This window comes from Seriola lalandi, unplaced genomic scaffold, assembly GCF_002814215.2.
Source record: "Seriola lalandi dorsalis isolate HSWRI2012SDOR001 ecotype SW California unplaced genomic scaffold, Sedor1 jcf7180002054425, whole genome shotgun sequence".
NCBI lineage: Eukaryota > Metazoa > Chordata > Actinopteri > Carangiformes > Carangidae > Seriola > Seriola lalandi.
The window spans coordinates 2,849,620-2,869,718 of record NW_019524978.1 but is presented as its reverse complement, the minus strand read 5'-3'; the positions used below and the strand labels follow the sequence as shown (position 1 = coordinate 2,869,718).

At 43.2% G+C, this 20,099-nt stretch overlaps 2 protein-coding genes across 3 annotated transcripts in view; one reads left to right on the top strand and one right to left on the bottom strand.

The window, feature by feature from the left end:
- Positions 1-3,606: 3,606 nt before the first annotated feature.
- LOC111658047 (prostaglandin reductase 3) lies at positions 3,607-8,964 on the bottom strand. The gene is made up of 2 exons (XM_023410418.2): positions 8,198-8,964; positions 3,607-5,627 (listed from the first exon to the last, which is right to left on the bottom strand). Exons 1-2 carry the CDS (start codon positions 8,479-8,481, stop codon positions 4,697-4,699), a joined length of 1,215 nt encoding a protein of 404 aa, XP_023266186.1. The 5' UTR covers positions 8,482-8,964; the 3' UTR covers positions 3,607-4,696.
- The window catches only part of LOC111658046 (teashirt homolog 1), a 37,324-nt gene continuing 25,096 nt past the window's right edge, over positions 7,872-20,099 (top strand). The window contains exons 1-2 of one of the 2 annotated variants that reach the window (XM_087175200.1): positions 7,872-8,004; positions 10,184-10,778. In XM_087175200.1, the coding sequence (XP_087031326.1) occupies positions 10,739-10,778 (40 nt within the window). In that variant the 5' untranslated portion in view covers positions 7,872-8,004; positions 10,184-10,738. Of the gene's footprint in view, positions 8,005-9,143; positions 9,980-10,183; positions 10,779-20,099 lie in introns of those variants that run through there. The other variant, XM_023410417.2, reaches the window with a different exon arrangement.

Genomic DNA, 20,099 nt, shown 5'->3' with positions numbered 1-20,099 from the left:
CCCCCCAAATCTGTCCAAACCCCCAATCACCAGGGATGTGCTTACTGTCTCCGGCCCCGAATTACTCAATCAGGAGGACACATTTACAGATGACACTTTTATTACAATTAATCAGGGGAACTTGATTAAGAAAGTTATTCCACCCCTTCATTGAGACTTACACAAGTGGTGCTGCCGCATATTGTAATTTATGTCCCACTGAGCTCTTGCGCCGCTGATAGACAGAAAAACCGACAGATTGCCAGCCATACTGAGACAGATGTCGACGTTTGTGTGTGTGTGTGTGTGTGTGTGTGAGGGTGGGTATGTGCGTGCATACAACCCCCAAGCACATCTACGTATTGAGAAACACATGCACAGCCACAAACAAACACATTCCCCTATCATTCTGTCATGCACAACTCAAGTTTCGCAAAGAGTTTAATAAATGACTTTAATTGGCTGTAGAAATGTTCTCGCTAAAGGAGGCCTGAATATTCCATTTCCCTTTCTTCTTGTCTCTTTCTTTCACTCTCCCTCTCTTTAACACACACGCACACAGACACAGACACAGACACACACACACACACATGACTGAATGAAGCCATCTCTTTACCTTTACTCACAGTTCCTGGGTCTGCTGTGGCTAATTAGTTGAGTGGGGTTTTAGGTTTGGTAATTAGGTGGAGGTAGGAGTGACGGGGGCTCTGGGAGTTGGGGAGTTGAGGGGGCCTGACTGACTAGCAGAGAAAGAAACTGGACTGTCTGGATTCTGGCAGCACCAAGCAGCCAGCCAGTGTCCCTCAGGCGCCTGGAGGTAGACTACCATCCCACACTATGAGGGGTGATGTCTTTGTTATGTGCCACATGTTCCAGCACGGGGAAACTGTGGAAAAAAAAAAAAGAGGGTTTAGTGAAAGAAAAAGAGAGAGACACCTTTGAGAATTTCACTACCCTGAATGTCAAGGTGCAACAGTGAAAACCAGCACTCTGCTGTTGTCTTGAATTGAAATTTGAAATGGATTGGAGAGCTACAAAAAAAAAGTTGTGATTTTCTAAACCAGTCATGTAAAGGTGAAAAGAAGAGAAGAACATTTTTATTTTAAAGCGAGCACAGGTAACATTTGCTGAGCTGTGGCCACTGTGGCTGTAAGTGAGAGTTATGGCATAATGGTAAATGGTAAATAAAACAGTAGGACAAATATATTAGAGTAGTAAAGTGTGCAAACTGACTAATCAATGTCTACGCTAAATTAGACTGTAATACCTATCTTTAGCTTGCTAACGTTAGCTAACATTAGCCACTGTAAGCTACTGGTCATACCAGACCGAGGCTGTAGTAGCAAAAGCCCTGAGTGTGTTGGATTGAACAAAGTTGCGTTTGAATTCTTATTAGTTCAACTTTTCTTTTTTTTTGCTGCTTTGAAAAGTGTTGTTTGAAAACCATCAATTTTGTGGCTTTTCTGAAAATGAAAACCGGCACATTCACCTTTTTCCTCATGAAGTGCCCTTTTCTATGCAGCTGTTTGGATAGCACTTGTTATAATCTATGCTCGGTATTTAAGTCATCCACATTTACATCAGGTTAAACATGGTAAGCTTAGTTTACCCTCCATCACTTCCACATGCACATAACTACTTAAATCTAACTGGTGTTAATTATCCTCTCTCAGGAGCAGTACTACAGTAATTATTGACTAAAATTAGAGTGACACTTCTTAAAATTAAGAAATAATTTTCTAGTTTCACCATCACACAAAAGTCTGTGCATGCCTCTCTCGAAGACCTTCTCTAGCTTTAATGTCTTGTTTACGCTTCACAGTTCCAGGTTGCTTCAATACGTTGCCAGTTAGCTGCCTCCGTCTGCAACACAATCCAATTAAATAAAGAGTGTTGTCTCTCCAGGTTCCTGTGTTCTCTAATTGGGGCTGTGACTGCTCACTAATCAGTGGAAGTACAGGTAGGCCCTGGAGGACACCAAGACGAGGCCTCTCCTGTTAATTGAAGAGATGCTAAACCTGGCCTCCTCCTCGCCGTGCAACATGGATGCACACAGCACTCAAGCATGCTAAATTCATCTAAACATCAATGTGCATCACCACCTCTCTCACCCTCTTGTGTGGCTGGCATGTAAGAGCTTGCTTTTGCATCTCAACACCTGAGCAATCAGTTGTGTTACACAGGTTAATGCAATAATTTAAGGATCCCTGTTTGTTATGTCGGTAAGAACACAATGCATTTCTCATGGGTCACATCTCTGCAGTGGTGGAAAGTACATTTACTGAAGTACTATACTTTAGTACTACTTTGAGGTACTTAATGCTACTTTATACTTCCACCCCAGTGCATTTCAGAGGGAAATGTTATGCTTTCTACTGCACTACATTTATTTCACAGCTTGAGTTAAGATGAAGTTTTTACACAATGGATAATGCAACTAGCTTCTAAAATACAACACAAGATTAAACCAGTGTTTTCCAACATTTTAAACTTCTTACAAAAATCAGTATGTAGTCAGGTCCACATTTCAATTTTATTTCAATAAATGTTGAAAAGATCCACTGTCTCACCAAAAATCAACGATTAGAGAAAAAGTCCAAAAACTTAAAAATAGATCTGTGAATCAGAACTTTGTTTTTCCTTCCTTCCTCTCCCATTAATCATCTGATGACCCCTCAGATAAACTGTATATATGAAACCAGCTCCACCTCCAGCAGCTCCAACAGTAACATGCTGCTTACACACTGATGCTTCAGTATTAATCATCCAATGATGTCATATATAAAAATGTATCAGTCGGAGGGGTGAAAGCACCAATTTTACTTTAATACTTTACTGCTAATGCTTCGGTACCATTACTTAAGTAGGATTTTTCATGCAGGACTTTTACATGTAATGTAATATTTTTACATTGCTGTATTTGTACTTCTACTTAGTTAAAGATGCTAATACTTCTTCCACCACTGCATCTCTGCTTTAATTTTAGTTTAAAACAAAGTCGCTTCAGTTCAAAATCAGCATCTACAGCAATGAATATTTAACCTGCTTGGATATAAGATGTTAATAAAATTGATAAAATTGGCAACTGCATAATGTTGTACTTGTACAAAAGCAGGTTTGAAGTATTTGGAGGGAAAAAGTAACTCAAATACATGGACAGCTGGGAACAAAGTGAACAGCCTGAGATTTTTCTTTCAGCATTAATTGAAAAAATATGTTTAAATTTCCATATTTTGTGGCCAATAATCACAACTTCTACTTGGCAAAGACAAATTTCCACTTTATGCTAATTTAATGGACAATAAAGTTTTATCTTATCTTATCTTGGATGATTAACAAAGGAAATTGTGCTATTAAAAGATATTAAAACCCCCCAAAAAAAGAAAAGAAAAATGGCCACTGTCTATGTTGAAGACTTTGAGTGCTGCTCTGACTTCCTCCACTGTGGCTTATTCAAAATGGCCTTGGCCCGGTGTGTTTCTGATTTCCTGCACCGTCTGGTGAAGGTAGCAGCTTTGCATGCTGGGGTCACACCTGTAACGTATTTCACACTGGGTTATATTTTGAGTGGCCACCTGGATGAGGAAATAACATGTTCACAGTGCATGAAGACTACATCCCTCCCTGCCAGGTAGGAACAGGTGTTTATTTTAGACAACATACACTACATTAATACAACATGGACTGCTTCATATATCATGTCTATTCTTACTTTCTTTTAGGGAATGGGGTTACTATCTTGGGTCTTGGAAACTTTTCACCTATTTTTAACACTTATCCTCTAAATCCCATCTTCTGTCTCGACAATTATTATCTTTGTGTTAAATGTAGGAATCATCCGCCATGTGACTAAACTTCCTAAAGGTATGTTGCACTGCTTTGTTCCTTGTTTCCAGAACTAAATTAAACACAAGAAATGGAAATGAAAAAAAAATGTCAAAGGGCGTTCCACAACACATTCACTATGAGTGAGTTTTTTTTTTTTTTTACTCACGGTGGGGAAAAGTAATGGCATTTTCTAGTCCAACTCCTGGTTAGCTGGACTAATTTTTTTTTTTTTTTTTTTATTATGTGCAGCTTCGGGGCATGTGAATGAAAAGATTGATTGTGTGAATGCAGTTTCTGTCAGCCACAAACAGGCAATGAAATACCAAGCACACCTGGAGCAGCATTCACTTTTGATAGGCACATACCAGTGTAAGCCCCTATTAGAAAAACAATGAAGTCTATCATAAAACATTTATGGTAGATAAAGTGCCTGAGAGTGCTAAAAGCTGGCACATTATGGCAGCAGGTCTAAAATTATTTCAGACGTGGACTTCTACAAGAGGGTGGGCACACAACATTAGGCAACGCTGTCAAGATATTCTCTACAGAAAATGACGGAGGCTACTGTTTCTGAGGTTTAATCGGAATATTTGTTATATAAGATATCTTACTTTACAGATTCTGTTTTACATCAAATTCACTCTTGCAAATTAAGAATGACCGAAGCCTCACGTATGTTATTGCACATATTTTCCACAGTAAGATATAGCAGAAAATAAAGTGGCTAAATTCTATTTATTCACAGACGCATCGTGTAGCTTTACCTTTAATGTCATATCAATCATCTTACAAAAATAAAGATTATTATTTAAAGCCCTAATTCACATTTTGTCATTTTAAACATTACAATCATTTTCTACTTTCATTAGTGCATCAATAATCTGTGACATCACAGCTTACTATTACTAACAGCGGGTGGTGCCACCTCCACCACCACTTTGCCCAGGTTTTTCCCGGCATACATGTGGTCCACAGCCCGGAAGACTGACTCCAGGCCTACAAACCTCCCCCCCTGCGCCAAATCCCCACAATCCACCTCACACACTAGCTTCCCTTTGGCAAACATCTGCATCATGCTACCCAGGGCCTCCCTGTAGTCACTGAAGAAGTGGGGCAGGAAGAAACCTCGAATGCTGGCCGACTTCTGAAGCAGCTTGACCGGTAGTGTTCCTCCTCTGAAGGGTGGGATCCCTGATGCAGTCTGGTACCCAGAGATGAAGCCAATCACTATCAGCCGGCCCTTATTCGCCAAACTGTTCACTGCCAGCTCTAAAACGCTGCCTCCAACTGACTCATACACCACGTCTATGCCTTGTGGGTACTCTTTCCTAAGAGTCTTGGCCAGGTCTTCTGTGGTGTAGTTGATGGGCCTGTTGCAGCCCAGGGATTTAAGGAAGCCGGCTTTCTCGTTGGACGAACAGGTCCCGATCACGTGGCAACCGGCCTGTTTGGCAAACTGCACGGCGAACTGCCCAGTCCCTCCTGCTGCCGCCGTGACGAGGACCGTCTCACCTTCGGCCAGGTCGCCCAGACGTTTCAAGGCGATGTAGGCCGTGGCGCCGCTGACCAGCAGGGTGAGGAACTCTGGCTTCACAGCGGGGACGGGCACACTTTCCTTGGCTGGCACCACCGTGTACTCTGCAAACGCACCGCTGCTGAAGTAGGCCACAGTGTCCCCGACGGTGTAACGGGAGCTGGCGCTAAGGCCGAGGCCGACGACCTCACCGATACCCTCGAAACCGGCATCGAAGGGGGGCTTCAGCGAGGGGTCGTAGCGGCCTGCAGAGTAATTAATATCGGAGGCGTTGATTCCCACAAAACTGGAAACAAACAGAAAAGAACAATAGTTTCAGATTAAAGGCAAGAAAATAAAACTGTTACATGATGAAGTTGTGAAGAGAATGTATACAAAACATTCACAATGGCATGCAAGAGCTTTTGTATGGTCATTAGTGTAAGCACATATTTCCTGAGTTCCTGTCTGAAGGTCAAGACTTCAGCTTCCTTCTCGAGACACGTCTGCACGGGGCATAAACACCCTGGTTTGTTTTGGCAATGATTCCCTTTTCTCTTGAGGAGAACAGTCCTGCTCTGACAGGGAAAGGCTTGTATCACAAAACACATTGCATGATGTCATGATTCATTGTCTTCAGAGACACCCACAACAAAATGCACTTTAAAAAAAAAAAAAAAAAAAAAAATCTTAGATAGTTGCTTCTTGCCTCAACACGAAGACGGCTGTTTTCATCTTACTTTGGTAACATGTTGGAAACAAATATGTGAGAAAGGAATGTATAAATAAATCATTTACTGTCTTTTAGAGCAGCACGCATGCTGTGCCTCATTACTGTGCATGTCACACATGTACGCTGAGCTCGTAGATAATGCTTCTGTGGCTTATAGATGGGTCCCGATGATACAACAAAATACCTTGATTTGACTACTTTACATCTATGGAATCAGCTCCCTCACAGAGAAATACGATGTTATCATCAAAAGGTACAACTATTTCAGAGTACACAACTACAAATATTGAACTATTTGAGTTTAAACAAATTAAAATAAGATATTTGTGGCAATAAAGTCATAATCAGTAAAAAAAACATTATCTTTTGAAAAACTTTTGAAACTGATAACACTCACCAAAATGATCCTCCATATGAAGAACAGCAAACTTAAAAACCCCACACTTGTTACAGTGACTATGAATGTGCTATTGATACGTGTCTGATGACAAATGCTACACTTTGAAAAATACTAACTAAATTGTTAACGTCTCATGGCCTTTACTTTTTGATTTATAGAAGAAGTGACACTCAAATTTATGCAAATGTATTGTTTTGTCTTATGATTGTCTCAATATAATAATGAAAAGAGAATGTTATAGTTATAGTGTTGAGATGTTATAATGTTGGACCAAGCACTGATGGTCCAGCTCGAAAAGCATCATAAAAAGCGAATCATACAATCTGACGCCACCTCTGTCTTTCTTTCTACATGTAAGCTGGAGTGAAAAGTGCAGACATGGATCACACGTCCTGCTGAAGACCACTCAGGAGTCCTGCTATTTAAGGATTTACTGCACATTAAAAACATATGGCTCACCTCAAACAAAAAATATATAATAAAGAAAACAGTCTCCTTCCCTTCTTGTGAATTAATCCACTTCCCCCGCTGCACTCATGATCTTTTTCAATTATCAATTTCTCACTCTGGGTTTTCTCATTTAACACTTTCATATTTATATTTCATGAAGATTGAAGAGTGCTTCTCAGTTTGCACCAACACAAATATTTATTTTCCCTGTTAGTTAAAGCATCTTCCCAGATCCCATGACTATGACGCCTCACTAAAACACACACACACACACACACACACACACACACACACACACACACACACACACACACACACACACCTACCTAACGGTCAAAGGTCTTAGTTCACAAGCAACTGATTACTATCTTACAAGGCAATAAGTCACTGATGTAGCCATTTATGTTTTACATTCTCTTTGATGAAAAACTACAGTTTATTAGATAACACAATAAACCCTGAGGTGCATTTGTGTAAGGATGATTTAGCCTCACGTTTATTATTAGATCAGGCATCTATACAGTGAGTTATGCAGAAATAAATCCAAATTAGGAGAAGACGTCACCTCTGGCTGGGCTCAAGAATAGAAGCAGAAATCCAACTATTTAAAAAAAATTTTTTTTTACACCTAATAAATATGAAATATTGAATTCAATGCTCTTGATGATTTTCTGTCATGGTCATTTAGACTGTGTGAAGCTACAAAAGGTGTGTGTGCTGACTTCAGGTGGGTTTACTCTAAGCGTGAACACACTGCTGGGCTCTGCTGCTGTGAATGAGAGAAATGATGCTGCAATTCCCGCGCCATGTAACACTGCATCTCCTTCTCCATCTCTTGATGCCAGTCTTAGCCCCCCCATGACTTTCTGTTTGCAGGTTCGTGACGTAGAGAGAGAGACAGGAGGACAGAGGGAGAGAGGGAGAGGGAGAGAGAGAGAGAGAGGGAGAGGGAGAGAGAGAGAGAGATTCCGAGATGGATTGATAGACAAATGCAGAGAGGGCGGAACTTGGAATTACAGTACAACGCTTATTCCTCACGTATTTTGCCATCTTGTGATGATGATGATGATGATCGCAGGTGCTGGACATGGGTAAATCGAGGTAAGCGCAGCCCTTTTTACAACTTCTCAACAATATAGTGATAGATCCACATGAAATAATGATCCACAAATAGACTCGGAACACGCTCTGGGTCATCTATTGCTATTCCGACCGCGCACACATAACACAGGAGTCTCTCTCTCTCTTTCTCTCTCTCTCTCTCTCTGACCACCTTTCAAAAACAACAACTTACCGATTCCTGACGAGCAAGTCCGCGTCTCCGGGTGTCGGAACCGCAACGGTTTGCATAGAAACGGCCTCTCTGAAATTAGGACTAAGCTTGGTTACGACCAGCTTTTTCATACTGCTCGGTATGGAGGATCCTTTAAAATCCATGAAGTGCGCTGAGTAGGACATGTCTATGATGAAGCGCCGCGCCACCGGATGAACTCCTGAAAGTGCGTCGGTGCCTCTGCGCCCCCCGCGGATTAGCGACACCGCTCTCCCGCCGTTCCGCACCAACAGAAGGCTGGACATGGCTCCGAAATGTGACAAAGTTCACGGACAACTTGACGTGTGGTAGTGGCAGTAGTAAGCACGACTGCCATTAGCCTGCGCTATAGGCGCTCCCTCTGCACATGTACATGCACAGCGTGCAGGCCAGGCCGGGCCGGGGAGAACCGGGCCAAACGCGCTTGTAAACAAAAATAAAAGCCTCGATTCTTTGTTGCGTGACTCTCGGACACTTACGCAAAAAAAACAAAACAACAACACGCACGGAATCAAGTATTTGGGATTAAAACGTTGCACTGCTGCAGCCTTGTAAGTAGCACAGCAGCGCCCCAGACTTGTCGTCGGAGTCCCTCCCCTTCCCGGACACAACACTCACTTCCTAGTAAGGTGAAACAAATCAATCCTCATCTCCTAACACATCCTCAGCCCTTTTTTTTTTCCTCCCACGAAAAACAACATCAACCCCCGCGGAACCTTTCAAGCGTCTACAAACACAAAATATAATCATGTAGCGTGTTGCGTAAATGCGCTCCCGTTTAATTCGCGTGTTTATTTGCAGAGCGCTGTAGCCGCGCGAGCTTCATGCTCGCATGTACACCTGTAACCACAGTGTGTGTGTATGTGTGTATGTGTGTGTGTGTGTGTGTGTGTGTGCGTGTGTTAGCGATCTGTGAAAGTGTGTTGTTTTGCGTCGCACTCCGTCTGCACGTTCCATGTAGCAGCGCTCTCCGCTGTTGTCATCGGTCTGTCGTCTTTCTGGAAGCATCTGGCTTGTTGAAAATGTTCCACTATCACCACAACACACCGGACCGCTGAACCCTCGTCCCACCCCCAGTGGGAGTCAAAGCCCGAACTCGTGCTCTGCCAGTGCCTCGCTTTTGTGAGCTCAAGATGACATGCAAGTTGTGTGAAACCTCGTGAGTGATACTTGTTGTGGGCTTGCAAAACATGTTCGTCTAAGTTTGGTTTTAGTTCACGTCCCGATAAGTTCCGAAAAGAATCCTTCTCTTTGTCGGGAGGATTGGGATTTTTTTTTTTATATAAAAGCAAAGGGAGAAGGAGAGAGAGAGAGAGAGAGAGGAAGAGAGAGGGGGGAAAAACAAGACAATTAAAAAGATTGACAGGTAGGCTCCTCTGTCAGGGGTGACGCTTGTGGAGAGGGGAGGAGTAAAAATGTAGCAGGAAAAGCCACTCGATGCGTCTGTCTATCAGTTGAGACTGTCTGAAACAGCTTCTGGATCCACCGCGTTTCCATTTTTTCTTTTTTGGGAGACCTCGGATCAGTCCCTGGAGTTTTTCCCCCCTTTGCTTTTTTAAAGAGACAAATATTTTAGTCCATGTCGATCTGATCTGTTGTTGGCGGAGCTTGGATGCGCCTGCGTCTTGTTTGTTTCCCCTCTCTCTCAAGTGATATCCTCTCCACCGCATCAACCACCCCTCCAAAAAAAAAAAAAAAAAAACCCGACTCTGTCCAAGATGCGATGAGATGAGCGGTGGAAATCATTTCCACGAGTCTTAAAACGTAAGTAAGAGAGAACGCCTGCTCGTCCCATTTATGTTTTTTTTTCAATGGGAGAGAAGGAGGGAAGGAGGGGAGGGAGGAAAAAGTCTCCGCCGGACTGGTGAGGCTGGATCCGGGCTGAGGTGGCGTGGTGGTGACGGGACTGACATTAACCCATCTAATGCCTGTCTATCTATTTTCTCCTCTCCCCTTTCTCTCTTTCAGGTCTCAGGCACAAGAGGAGGAAACACAAGGATACATTACTTATCAGAGCTGTGCGCTGCGATCACACGGGACTTATTTGTTTGGTTACTGCCAGAGTTTATTTATTTTTTAGTTTTGCTGTGCGTAAAAGGCGCAGCAAACTATCGTCCCCCTCCAAACAGCACTGGAGATTAGAGGGGGTTTTTCCAGGGGGAGTGAACTGAAAACTTGGGTTTCAAGGTGCTCGCTTGCTGCTTCTGCTTCATTTTTTATTTTTATTTTTTACCTTGCCACGAGAGAGATGAAGGAAGATGATCTTTGATGGACATGAAGGTGTCAGGAGCTGGCCGAATCCCTTCGTAATTTTTGAGCTTATTCTCTCTGAAGCCGATCCAGCTATTAAGCCCCAGAAAGAGCAGCCAGTTTGAGAAGAAGACTGACATTTTCAACCCGAGATCAACCTCCCCCCCTCCCTCCTCACCCCTGCCCTGAAAAACGGGATGATTTCTCAAAACTGATAGACTTGATTCGTTTGTAATTCCTGCATGAGAAGCACCGTGGAACGTGACGGTCACTATGCCGAGGAGAAAGCAGCAAGAGCCGCGGCGATCAGCAGGTATAACCCGCCCCTCCATTACGACCATTTCACATCCCAGTAGCTAACTAGTTTTTATTCACAAGTGCCACATGAAAAAATATATCCACTCCACACCACATTCTTTAGCTGTGCTGCATGCTGCCATTTCTTTTACTACTCTGCTTGAATTAAATTTGTTGTGTTATTAACACAGCGCGCCACTCACCTCCAGACCCACACTTTTGTGTTTAAAATGTGTCTAATCAAGCAAATGACGCACAAATCTGTGCAATGCCACTTTTATTATAATTTCTTTTAAACCCTCCTTTGCCAGGAAAGTTCTCTTAAGAATGGTGAGATAAACTAAATGGCATGTTATGGGGGATAAAAGGGAGCTTTTGAGGTTCAAGAGTGAGTAATGATGAATAATTGACTGGGAAAGAAGGGGGAGAAAACTGGTGAGAGCCGGTTTTTTCCTTCTTTCTATTTTATTAGAGGATTGCCATCCTTGATTTGATGCGTGATTGATCGCCTGTCATGTGGCAGTCTTTGATCTATTCATCCCTGATAAACATCAATAAATCCCTCCATGAAGACAGGCATGCCTCTGGTAGGTTTAACCACTCAAACACACAACCCTCCTGTTGTCTCAGCGAGGCACTGAAAAGCAAATAAAGTTGTGCATCATGGTGGAGAATCATCTCGGTTTTATTTTCCGTGAACATACTCAAAGCAGATGAAAGGAGTGTGTGTGTGTGTGTGTGTGTGTGTGTGTGTGTGTGTGTGTGTGTGTTTTTTGAGTAGATTACATTTAAAAAAAAGAAACTCTTTTTTTTTTTCTTTAAATCAGGTGTTTGAGTCTCTTCCTGGCTTTTTCTCCTTGGTGATAAATGTTGAGGTTTTTTTTTTTTTTTTTCTGCGCGTTCCCATCCAAATTCACCCCACATTCACTGTAAGAATCAGTCCAGTAAAGAAATCAATATCCACTGCTGGAGGGGAGTATAATATTTGCAATGTGACCAACTGATAAAACCAGGTGTTGGCAGAGGACCGACAAGGTTGACTTCTAGTGGTTTGGATTTGGACTCCCCCTTTTTCCTCTCGTCTCCCTGCAGCCTTTAAACAAATGTAAATGAGTGACAGGGGTTTCTACCTCTGTGCTAATGAGGCCGAGCCTTTGAAGTTAGGCATTAACAACTGGAGTGAACAAAAGACAGTTACAGAATTTTAAAGAGATTTTGAAATATGAGGTGCAAAGCGGGTCGAACAGGAGGGCCAGCCGACGAAGACTTTGAACTCAGCAGGTTTTATCATTTTAAGCAGGGAGCTGGTGATGGTGGTGGTGGTGGTGAGGAAGATGAGAAGGAGTGTAGGATGGGTAACATTCAACCGGTGCTCGCCGTTGACTTCTTCTTTCTTTTCTCGCTCGTCTTTCTAGCAAAGCAGCGTTCACATGATTTCTGGGCCCACAAGGATTTAGATTTAGATCTGGAGCCTCGCTGTACTCCTGAGTGTGTGTTGTGTTGTGTTGTGTTGTGTTGTGTTGTGTTGTGTGTGTGTGTGTGAGAGAGAGAGTTACGGCTAATGTTTTGGTGAAATGTCCCTCTGGAAGAGGTCAGCCACAGTGGGAGCAGAGTGACTCCTGTTAGGTTTCTGCATGTAGATGGAGGCATGAAAACATGACATCGCTGTGACCCCTCCCTCCCCTTCCCTCTCTCAACACACACACACACACACACACACACACACGCACACACACACGCACACACACACATACACGCAAACACAATTGATCCATCACACTGTCCACTGAGTGCCATGCGCATCATGGGTTGTAATGGTCAATCACAGCTTGGCAGATGGGATGTTTTCCATTCTTCCATGAACATGAAGAGATAACGCCCTCCACTCTACATTCCCAATAGCAACAAATAACACACACACACACACACACACTCTGAGGGTAGCCTGATGCTCCACTGGGAGCTGGTACTGACCTGTGGCTTCCTCTCTGTGCTGCTGCTCTGGGAGGAAATTGCTCATGGTGGGACGGAGCATGGAAATCACAAGTCAGACAATTAAAACAGCAGCAGATCTGTCTGGACTGGCTCCCTTTCATTTCTCACCTTGTATCTCTTTTTGGAAGAATATTATTTGTTATGCTATGTTTTATTTTTGTCTTTTCAAAGCCAAATCCTGCATACAATTATCCCACTACACCAGAAATAGTGAAAGACCTAATTGTGGATTTCTTTGAGTTTAACAGTCAGTTGTGGAAATTTTACAGTTTATTTTCTTATCATTTATACTTTTTAGGCAGCTTTTTATGATGAGAGCAGGATTTTTGTATTGCTAAAATTGTATATGTTTATATTTTTTATTAAATTACTGAGTACATTTGAGTTTCAAAAAAAGAAAGTAAATATTACAGTTCCATGAAGATAAATCTGATTATTGCAGGATTTTCTCAGTATTATTTTGAAGCTTTGTGTGTGTGTGTGTGTGTGTGTGTGTGTGTGTGTGTATGTGTATGTGTGTTTAAGATCCACATAAAATGGCCAAGATGTGAGATATAATTTCCCATGTTTCCCACGAGATATAATTCACGTTTAGGAATCCAAACAGGAAAGAAAGCAGAGAGAGAAACTTAAAAAAAAAAATAAAAAAGAACCCTGCATCAGCAGGTGTGTGAATATACATGTGCAGTATGTGTTTCTTTGTGCACAGATGCATGCTCCTGTGTGTGTTATTACACTTGTAGCCTCAGCTCATCATAAAACGACTCCATTTAAAGGTGATGAGGACAGGAGGGAAGGTAGGAACCATTAACAGGCAGAATGGAGTGACGCCGTCTTTCATCCGAGGAAGGCTTAGATAGTCTTACAGGAGGAAGACGAGGAAGAAGGGCAGATAAGATACTCTCTGTTATTTTTGTGGAGCACGATGGTTAATTATAAGAAAGACAGTGTGTGTGTGTATGTGTGTGTGTGTGTGTGCGTCTAGAGAGGTGGGGGTAAGGTTGCTTCCCGTTGGCTTCATTAGAGAGAGCCCTAATTATCTGTGGAGCTGATGGATTTGTGACAGGCCCTAACGATTAATGCTGACAAATTCAGTAAGGTGTCAAGTCCGCAGCTGCCTTGATGTAATCAAGTTGATATTATACAGTCCCCATAGCCCCTAGTGCAGCACCAACTCAATTTGCCTGTGCAGGTGACAAATGGACTTTGCTACCTGACTAATCACGTCAGGAGACAATGCCAGTTAATGACCTCGGTAAGCCCCCCCCCCTCTACCACCACCACCACCACCACTCTTATAACCTTGTAATAAAGCAAGCCGGACCAGCTACAGCACAACGCAACCTTTCCCTCTGTTCTCTTTTTATTTTCTATCATCCCCTTCCTTTGTTTTCTCTCAGTGCTTTAATTTTTGAGTCAAAGTAGCCGTACAAGTTTCCCCCTCATGTTTTCAGCTGGAATGTGAGGGTGGAGATTTTTTTTTTTGAACTGTTGCGAGAGATTTATTTATTTTTATATTAATGACACGGCTCAGGCCCGCTCTAACCGCTTGATGTATCAGCACTCCAAAGTAATCCCAGGAACCATTTTTAAAACCTCGACGTTCTGTTGAAGTTTTTACACTTTTGCATGTGTTACGGCCCTGCTCCTAAATCACCGCCACATCATAACACGGTCTCCGTGCACTTTGGCTGAACGTCCTCCCAACTCAGTGCTGTGTTAGCCGCCTCGCTGAAGGCCTCCAGTTTATTCCGAGCAGGAGAATCACAGTGCCCAGGGATTAATGATTTTGCATGCCCGGGGTAGCTAAGATTACACAGCGACCTTTGTGCTCTTACTTGGCGATACTGTTATGTGATATTCTCCCCCCCCCCCGAAATAATCAGCATGTTGAGATTTATGTGCCCCCCTACTCCTCTGTCTGCACCAGCGTCCTGGCGAGCACAGTAGTGTACAACCTCTAGGTGTGTGTGTGTGTGTTTTTTTTTTTGTTTTGTTTTGTTTTTTGTCCAGGTTTAATGTTGCTGGATTTGAATAACACCTTCCTTCCTGAGAATTAGAGCTAGTCTAGTTTTGATGAAAAGTTGATTTTCAGCAAAGGAACTAGTGTCTTTGGCCTGAAAGTTGGAGCGGATTATAACTTCCGATGGCTTAAAGGCTCCACAGCTTCTGAGAAATGAGAAGTTTATGTTAGAATTTGATGACAAAAGTGTGTGTATGTGTCTGTTTGTGTGCATGTGTGTGTGTGTGTGCGTAAGAGAAAGAGGGGGAGAGACACAGAGGTGAAGAAAGAGCGCGTGTATATGTGTGTGTGTGTGTGTGTGTGTGTGTGTGTGCTTGTCGCTTAGCGCTGACCGGTGTTAGTTTTCCTGGAATGAATAACTTGAACGAGTGTACCGGTAACCACGCCATGTTAGTCATCCTCTTTAGCAGGGCCTGCCTTCAGATCCCCTCTCCGTGCCCCCACAGGAGCAGAAAACAACGTTTAACAGAAGCGCCACATATTTCTCACTTCTGACTGTCATATCTGTTCACTATTCCCAATCAAAAAGCAGGGATATCAAACGGAGCAGGAACACATATTGATCCACAGCAGCCTGTTTCCCCCCCCCCCCCCTTCAGTTGTGCTGTATGCTTCCTAGCCATTCCCTTTGGCGTGTTTGTGTGTGTGTGTGTTTGGACTCAGCTAGAGGTTACGCTAATTGGAACGGCGGTGTCGTTAGCAGGTGGCATCGATCTACCCCGTCGATAGGCACTTTTGCTCCTGCGCCACCCTCCGAAACTAATAGTTAAATTTACATCCGGGATTTGAGCCAGTCAAAGGTCAGACATGCTCAGCTTGCTCCTCTAATGCTCCGAGTCACCACAAGTGCTCCTGGTGTGTGTGTGTGTGTGTGTGTGTGTGTGTGTGTGTGTGTGGTATTAGTTTCCTAGTTACAGTACATGCATTAGTTACGTTTATTATCCTTGCAAAATGTCATTCTTATGCACAAGCATTGTGCACAAAAACATTCGTTACATTCTCATCACCAAAAATGCTTTCAAGATCAGCATGAAAGGTTTGCATTTAGTATCGATTATCGGTGAATTACTATAATCAAATGGAAGGTATTAGCAAGGTTTAAGCAGCATGTGTGAAGCTTTTCCTGTTCCCGTAGATAAGGATATATTTCACACCACAGCATTAATGCCTGTCCTTGTCTCTTTCTCGTTCTTTCTCTCTGATTCTTTCCGGGGCATTCTCAACAAAAGCTGCCCTCAGGGCACGCTGCTACCATCACTAGCTGTGTGTTGCCCTCGCTGCACTTTAAACACACACACACACACACACATTGTCAACCGTAAACACAGACAGTCAGACTGACAGACAGACACACACACACACACCTACACCTAATGCTTAAGTGCAGCCAGCATGTCTCTGTGGGAGGTCATAATGGAGGTGGCTTAGTATGATGGGAAATCATATCATTAAAGCAGCCAGATGTGCTTTGTTGCCTGCCTTGCAGCACATAAAAACAGCAGCAAGTCATGGGATCCAAAAAAGAAAAAAATCTAAGTCTGAGAAAATCAAGTCTGAAACAGATAGAAAGCAGCCCTCTGGGACTGGGCTGACAAGCAGTCTTACTCCTGACTGCCATAGAAAAACAATTTCCCCCCAAATAAAGAATTTTTGTTCTCATTTTTCAATGTTGCAGCAGCATAACAAACTCGTTTTTTTTTTAACTTTCGTGAAATTCAGATTGGACTCAAAGCTTTGATAAACAGCGTGCTGTTGCTGTTATCAGCCTTGTGTTAAGTGTGCTTAATTACTATGTAATATTTGTGTTGTGCTGAGTAATTACATTTTGTTCAGGCTCCACAGTGGGGATGTAAGGCTTAAGAGCTCATTAATGAAAATTTGTTGATATGTTGTGTTTTCTGTTTTTTCCCCGGCACATAATTTGAGACATGAGTAAGATAAGAGGGGAAGCGTTCAAGAGAAGTAGTCGTGCAAAATTTAAGGCCAAAAATTGACATCTCAAATTTTCTTAAGTAAAGTATTACATTTGCCGAGGGTAAATTTGCTCTCTTGATCAGCGCCGTGCTTCCTCGAGAGGGTATGGGAAAGTCTGCTAGAGCCAAATTTAACATGTTACTTCTATCAATAAAAGATGAGCAATTACAGAATATTTTGTCTAATAAGTATTTGAATTCCTTGGCGCTGGAAAAAAACAAAAAAACAAAAAAAAACATGTAGCTTACCCACTCATTACATCAGTTAGCAGGGGGAGTGAGAGGCAGCTCTTTGATGCCAACAAACAAACAAGACAAACGAGATGGGCCCACTACAGAAGAGCAAAAGCCCTATCCAGGGACACCCAACCCCTGCACACTCCTCCCTCTCCTCCATCACTTCTTCCTCTATGCCTCTCCACCTCTCTCTCTCCCTCTCTCTCTCTCCGTCTCTTTCACATACCTCTCATCTCTTCTCTCATTTCTCGGCACTCCCTCTCCTTTTATTTCTTGCTCTTTTCCCCTCACCAGCATGTTTCTCATCTCACATCCCCCTCTCTTCTGGATAAATACTCATTTTTTTACCACTCAAAAGCAAAGAGAAAAAAAAAAAAGACAGAAGTGCTGGTGATAGGGGAGGGGAGGGGGCGATGGGGTGAATGAAAAACGGGGATGACAAAAAATGTTTTTTAAACTACGCTCCTCTTTTTTTCTTTTTTTTTTTTCTTTTTTTTTATCCTGTTGGTTGTACCTCATCAGACAAAGTTAGGTGGAGATCGTTGGGGAAATGAAAAGCTGAAATGGAAACAAATGAGGGAAGGAGTGAAAGAGTTGCATTCTTGATATTTTTGAAGCTCTCTTTCACCAAATACTGAATCATTTCAACACGGTTTGAATGCATTCAGCTATGTAACGAAATAGGTCTGTTTCGGCATTATTTGTTCTCTCGTTCCTATAATTGAAAAGAATCGAGAGAGATGGGAAGATGATGGCAGTGGGCACCAATGTTTAGCCCAACAGCAGCATCAAAGAAGGAGGTGCTAGTGGGTGGGTGTCTATGGGGGTGGATGGATAGAGAGGGGAGGGGTTGGTGGGGTGGAATCAGTGTGGGAGGGGGGCAGCTTTTAGGACGGGTATTAGAGCTGACAGATGAACGGGACGATGGACAAATTCTCCCGCAACAGCTGTGACTGCCGCCATTATCCTGACAGGTGTCAATTAAGAATTACTGCCGGGGCCCTGTAGTCATTTTTTCCTGCCCAGCTGTCTGCCTGTGTGCCTTTCTGAGAAATAACACTTTACCCTTGTAGATGTGTATAAGAGACAGCTCTGACAGGTGTCAATTAAGAATTACTGCCGGGGCCCTGTAGTCATTTTTTCCTGCCCAGCTGTCTGCCTGTGTGCCTTTCTGAGAAATAACACTTTACCCTTGTCAGTGTTGTCACAGGCCCTGCAGTCCCGGTTCTCTTCCCCCTTTGAAACTGCAGCCGGCGGCAGACACCCGCTGATCAATAGCTCGGCGTATTAGTGATCATGGGGATGTGTCTGTATGTGGACGTTTTGGGTGGTGGTGTTTGGGGGGGATGAGGGGGTGGGGGGTTGGGTGTCCAATTTTGTCCATTTTATTGCAGTACAAACTCTTGGTAGCCAACCCTGCTCTCAGGTTACCGAACATCGCCCGAAAGGCGGAATGACATCAGCATCTAAAACCGTTGATTTATGAGACCCCGCCATGACTCTGAAACACAGATTTACACTGGGCTGCAGTGTGGTGTTTAACTGTATTCTACAGGTGAAAAAAAAAAAAAGCCCAGATGTGTGCGTTTGGGTGCGTTTGGGTGCGTTTGGGTGCGTTTGGGTGCGTTCGTACGCGGTGCGTGGTGTGTGTTCGCCTTCTCCAAAGCAGCGGCTGCAGACTAATCTAGATGCCGGTTCCCTTCATCCTCCCTCACTCGCCCTGTTGGCTTAGTACAGGGCCCATTTTGTTCCACATTGTAAAGTGGGGAGCTGAGGTCAATGAGTGAGAAAATGAACAGTTGCCATTGCCCCTCTCAAAGGCTCCCTTCCAGTAAACCCGCTGGCTGATAAACGCATTTTGGGGTCGGCAGTCATGCTTCTGGCTTTACAGTGGAAAAAAAAGGGGAAATTTATGCGGTGTGTGTTCTCTATTTGCCATATTTTCTCAATTTTTAGGGGTTTAAATCAGTGTGGTGGCTTGCACTTTAATTTCCCTTTAATTGTTACACTGTAATAGAAAAGGCATTATGAGACTAGTTGGCCAAAGCGTTGACAGCGTGTGCGTGTGTGTGTGTGTGTGTGTGTGTGTGTGTGTGTGTGAATGATAAAGATGCACATGCCGTGTTACATACCTTTATTTCTAATTATACATCACATAGTTTAGCCTCACATGCACATGTGTCATATGAATTTTAAAGTTATTATATGCTCATGTGCCACACTGTTGACACTGTGTAGTTATTACTTGGCTTCTGTAATAAATGCAGTTTTCAGTGGCAGCGCAGAATAAACATGAGAAGCTTCAGTCGGTAGAAGGAGGAAGCAAAAACAGCAACGAGAAAAAGCAACATGAGAGTGAGCGCAGAAGGCTCCCCAGGAATACACAGATGGATTTGCATGTTCACTTGGGAGTTACAGTTTTGGATTTCCTCCCTAGAAATCATTTGCCACAGAAAATAACCGGGGAAGATAATATCAGTGTTATTTCGCTACTCCTGCTTTATTTGCATATCTCTTGTTTTAAATAAGGCAACCCCTCGCAGTGAAATTCGGTTTGTTTTTCGGAGCTTCATTCTGCATCATCTCTTCTTTTCTTTTTTCTTTTTTTTTCTCCTCATCACAAACCGAACCTCTCTCTCTCTCTCTCTCTCTGTCTCTCTCTCTTTCCATCGTTTTTTTTTTTTTTTCATTCTTTCTTCAGGCCTACCCCATCTCTTCTGTCTCACACTGGCACTATACTGCTCTGAGCGATTATCAAACCTGAGAATATTTTCCATCCCCATGCAAATCACCCACCATGCTCTCTTATCGTTCCTGCTTTTGCCCCTCCATCCCAAACGGTTGTGTGTAATCAAAGTAAACGGCAGCTAAAGCTAAAAGGGAAACGCTCTTTGTGGAGATGGATGGGGGGATTAAATATTAACCGGATGCGGCTGACTTAAGGCAAGTGTTTTACATAGCTGCTCCTGCCGCGGATGCCGCGCATTGATCCCCCTAGCCCCGGTGCCTTTACTTGTTTGGCTGCCTGCCGTTAATTTTTCACCATCATCTCACTGGCCAGGCCTTTAGAAACAAAGAGAGCGAGAGAGAGAGAGAGGCCTCCAAACCC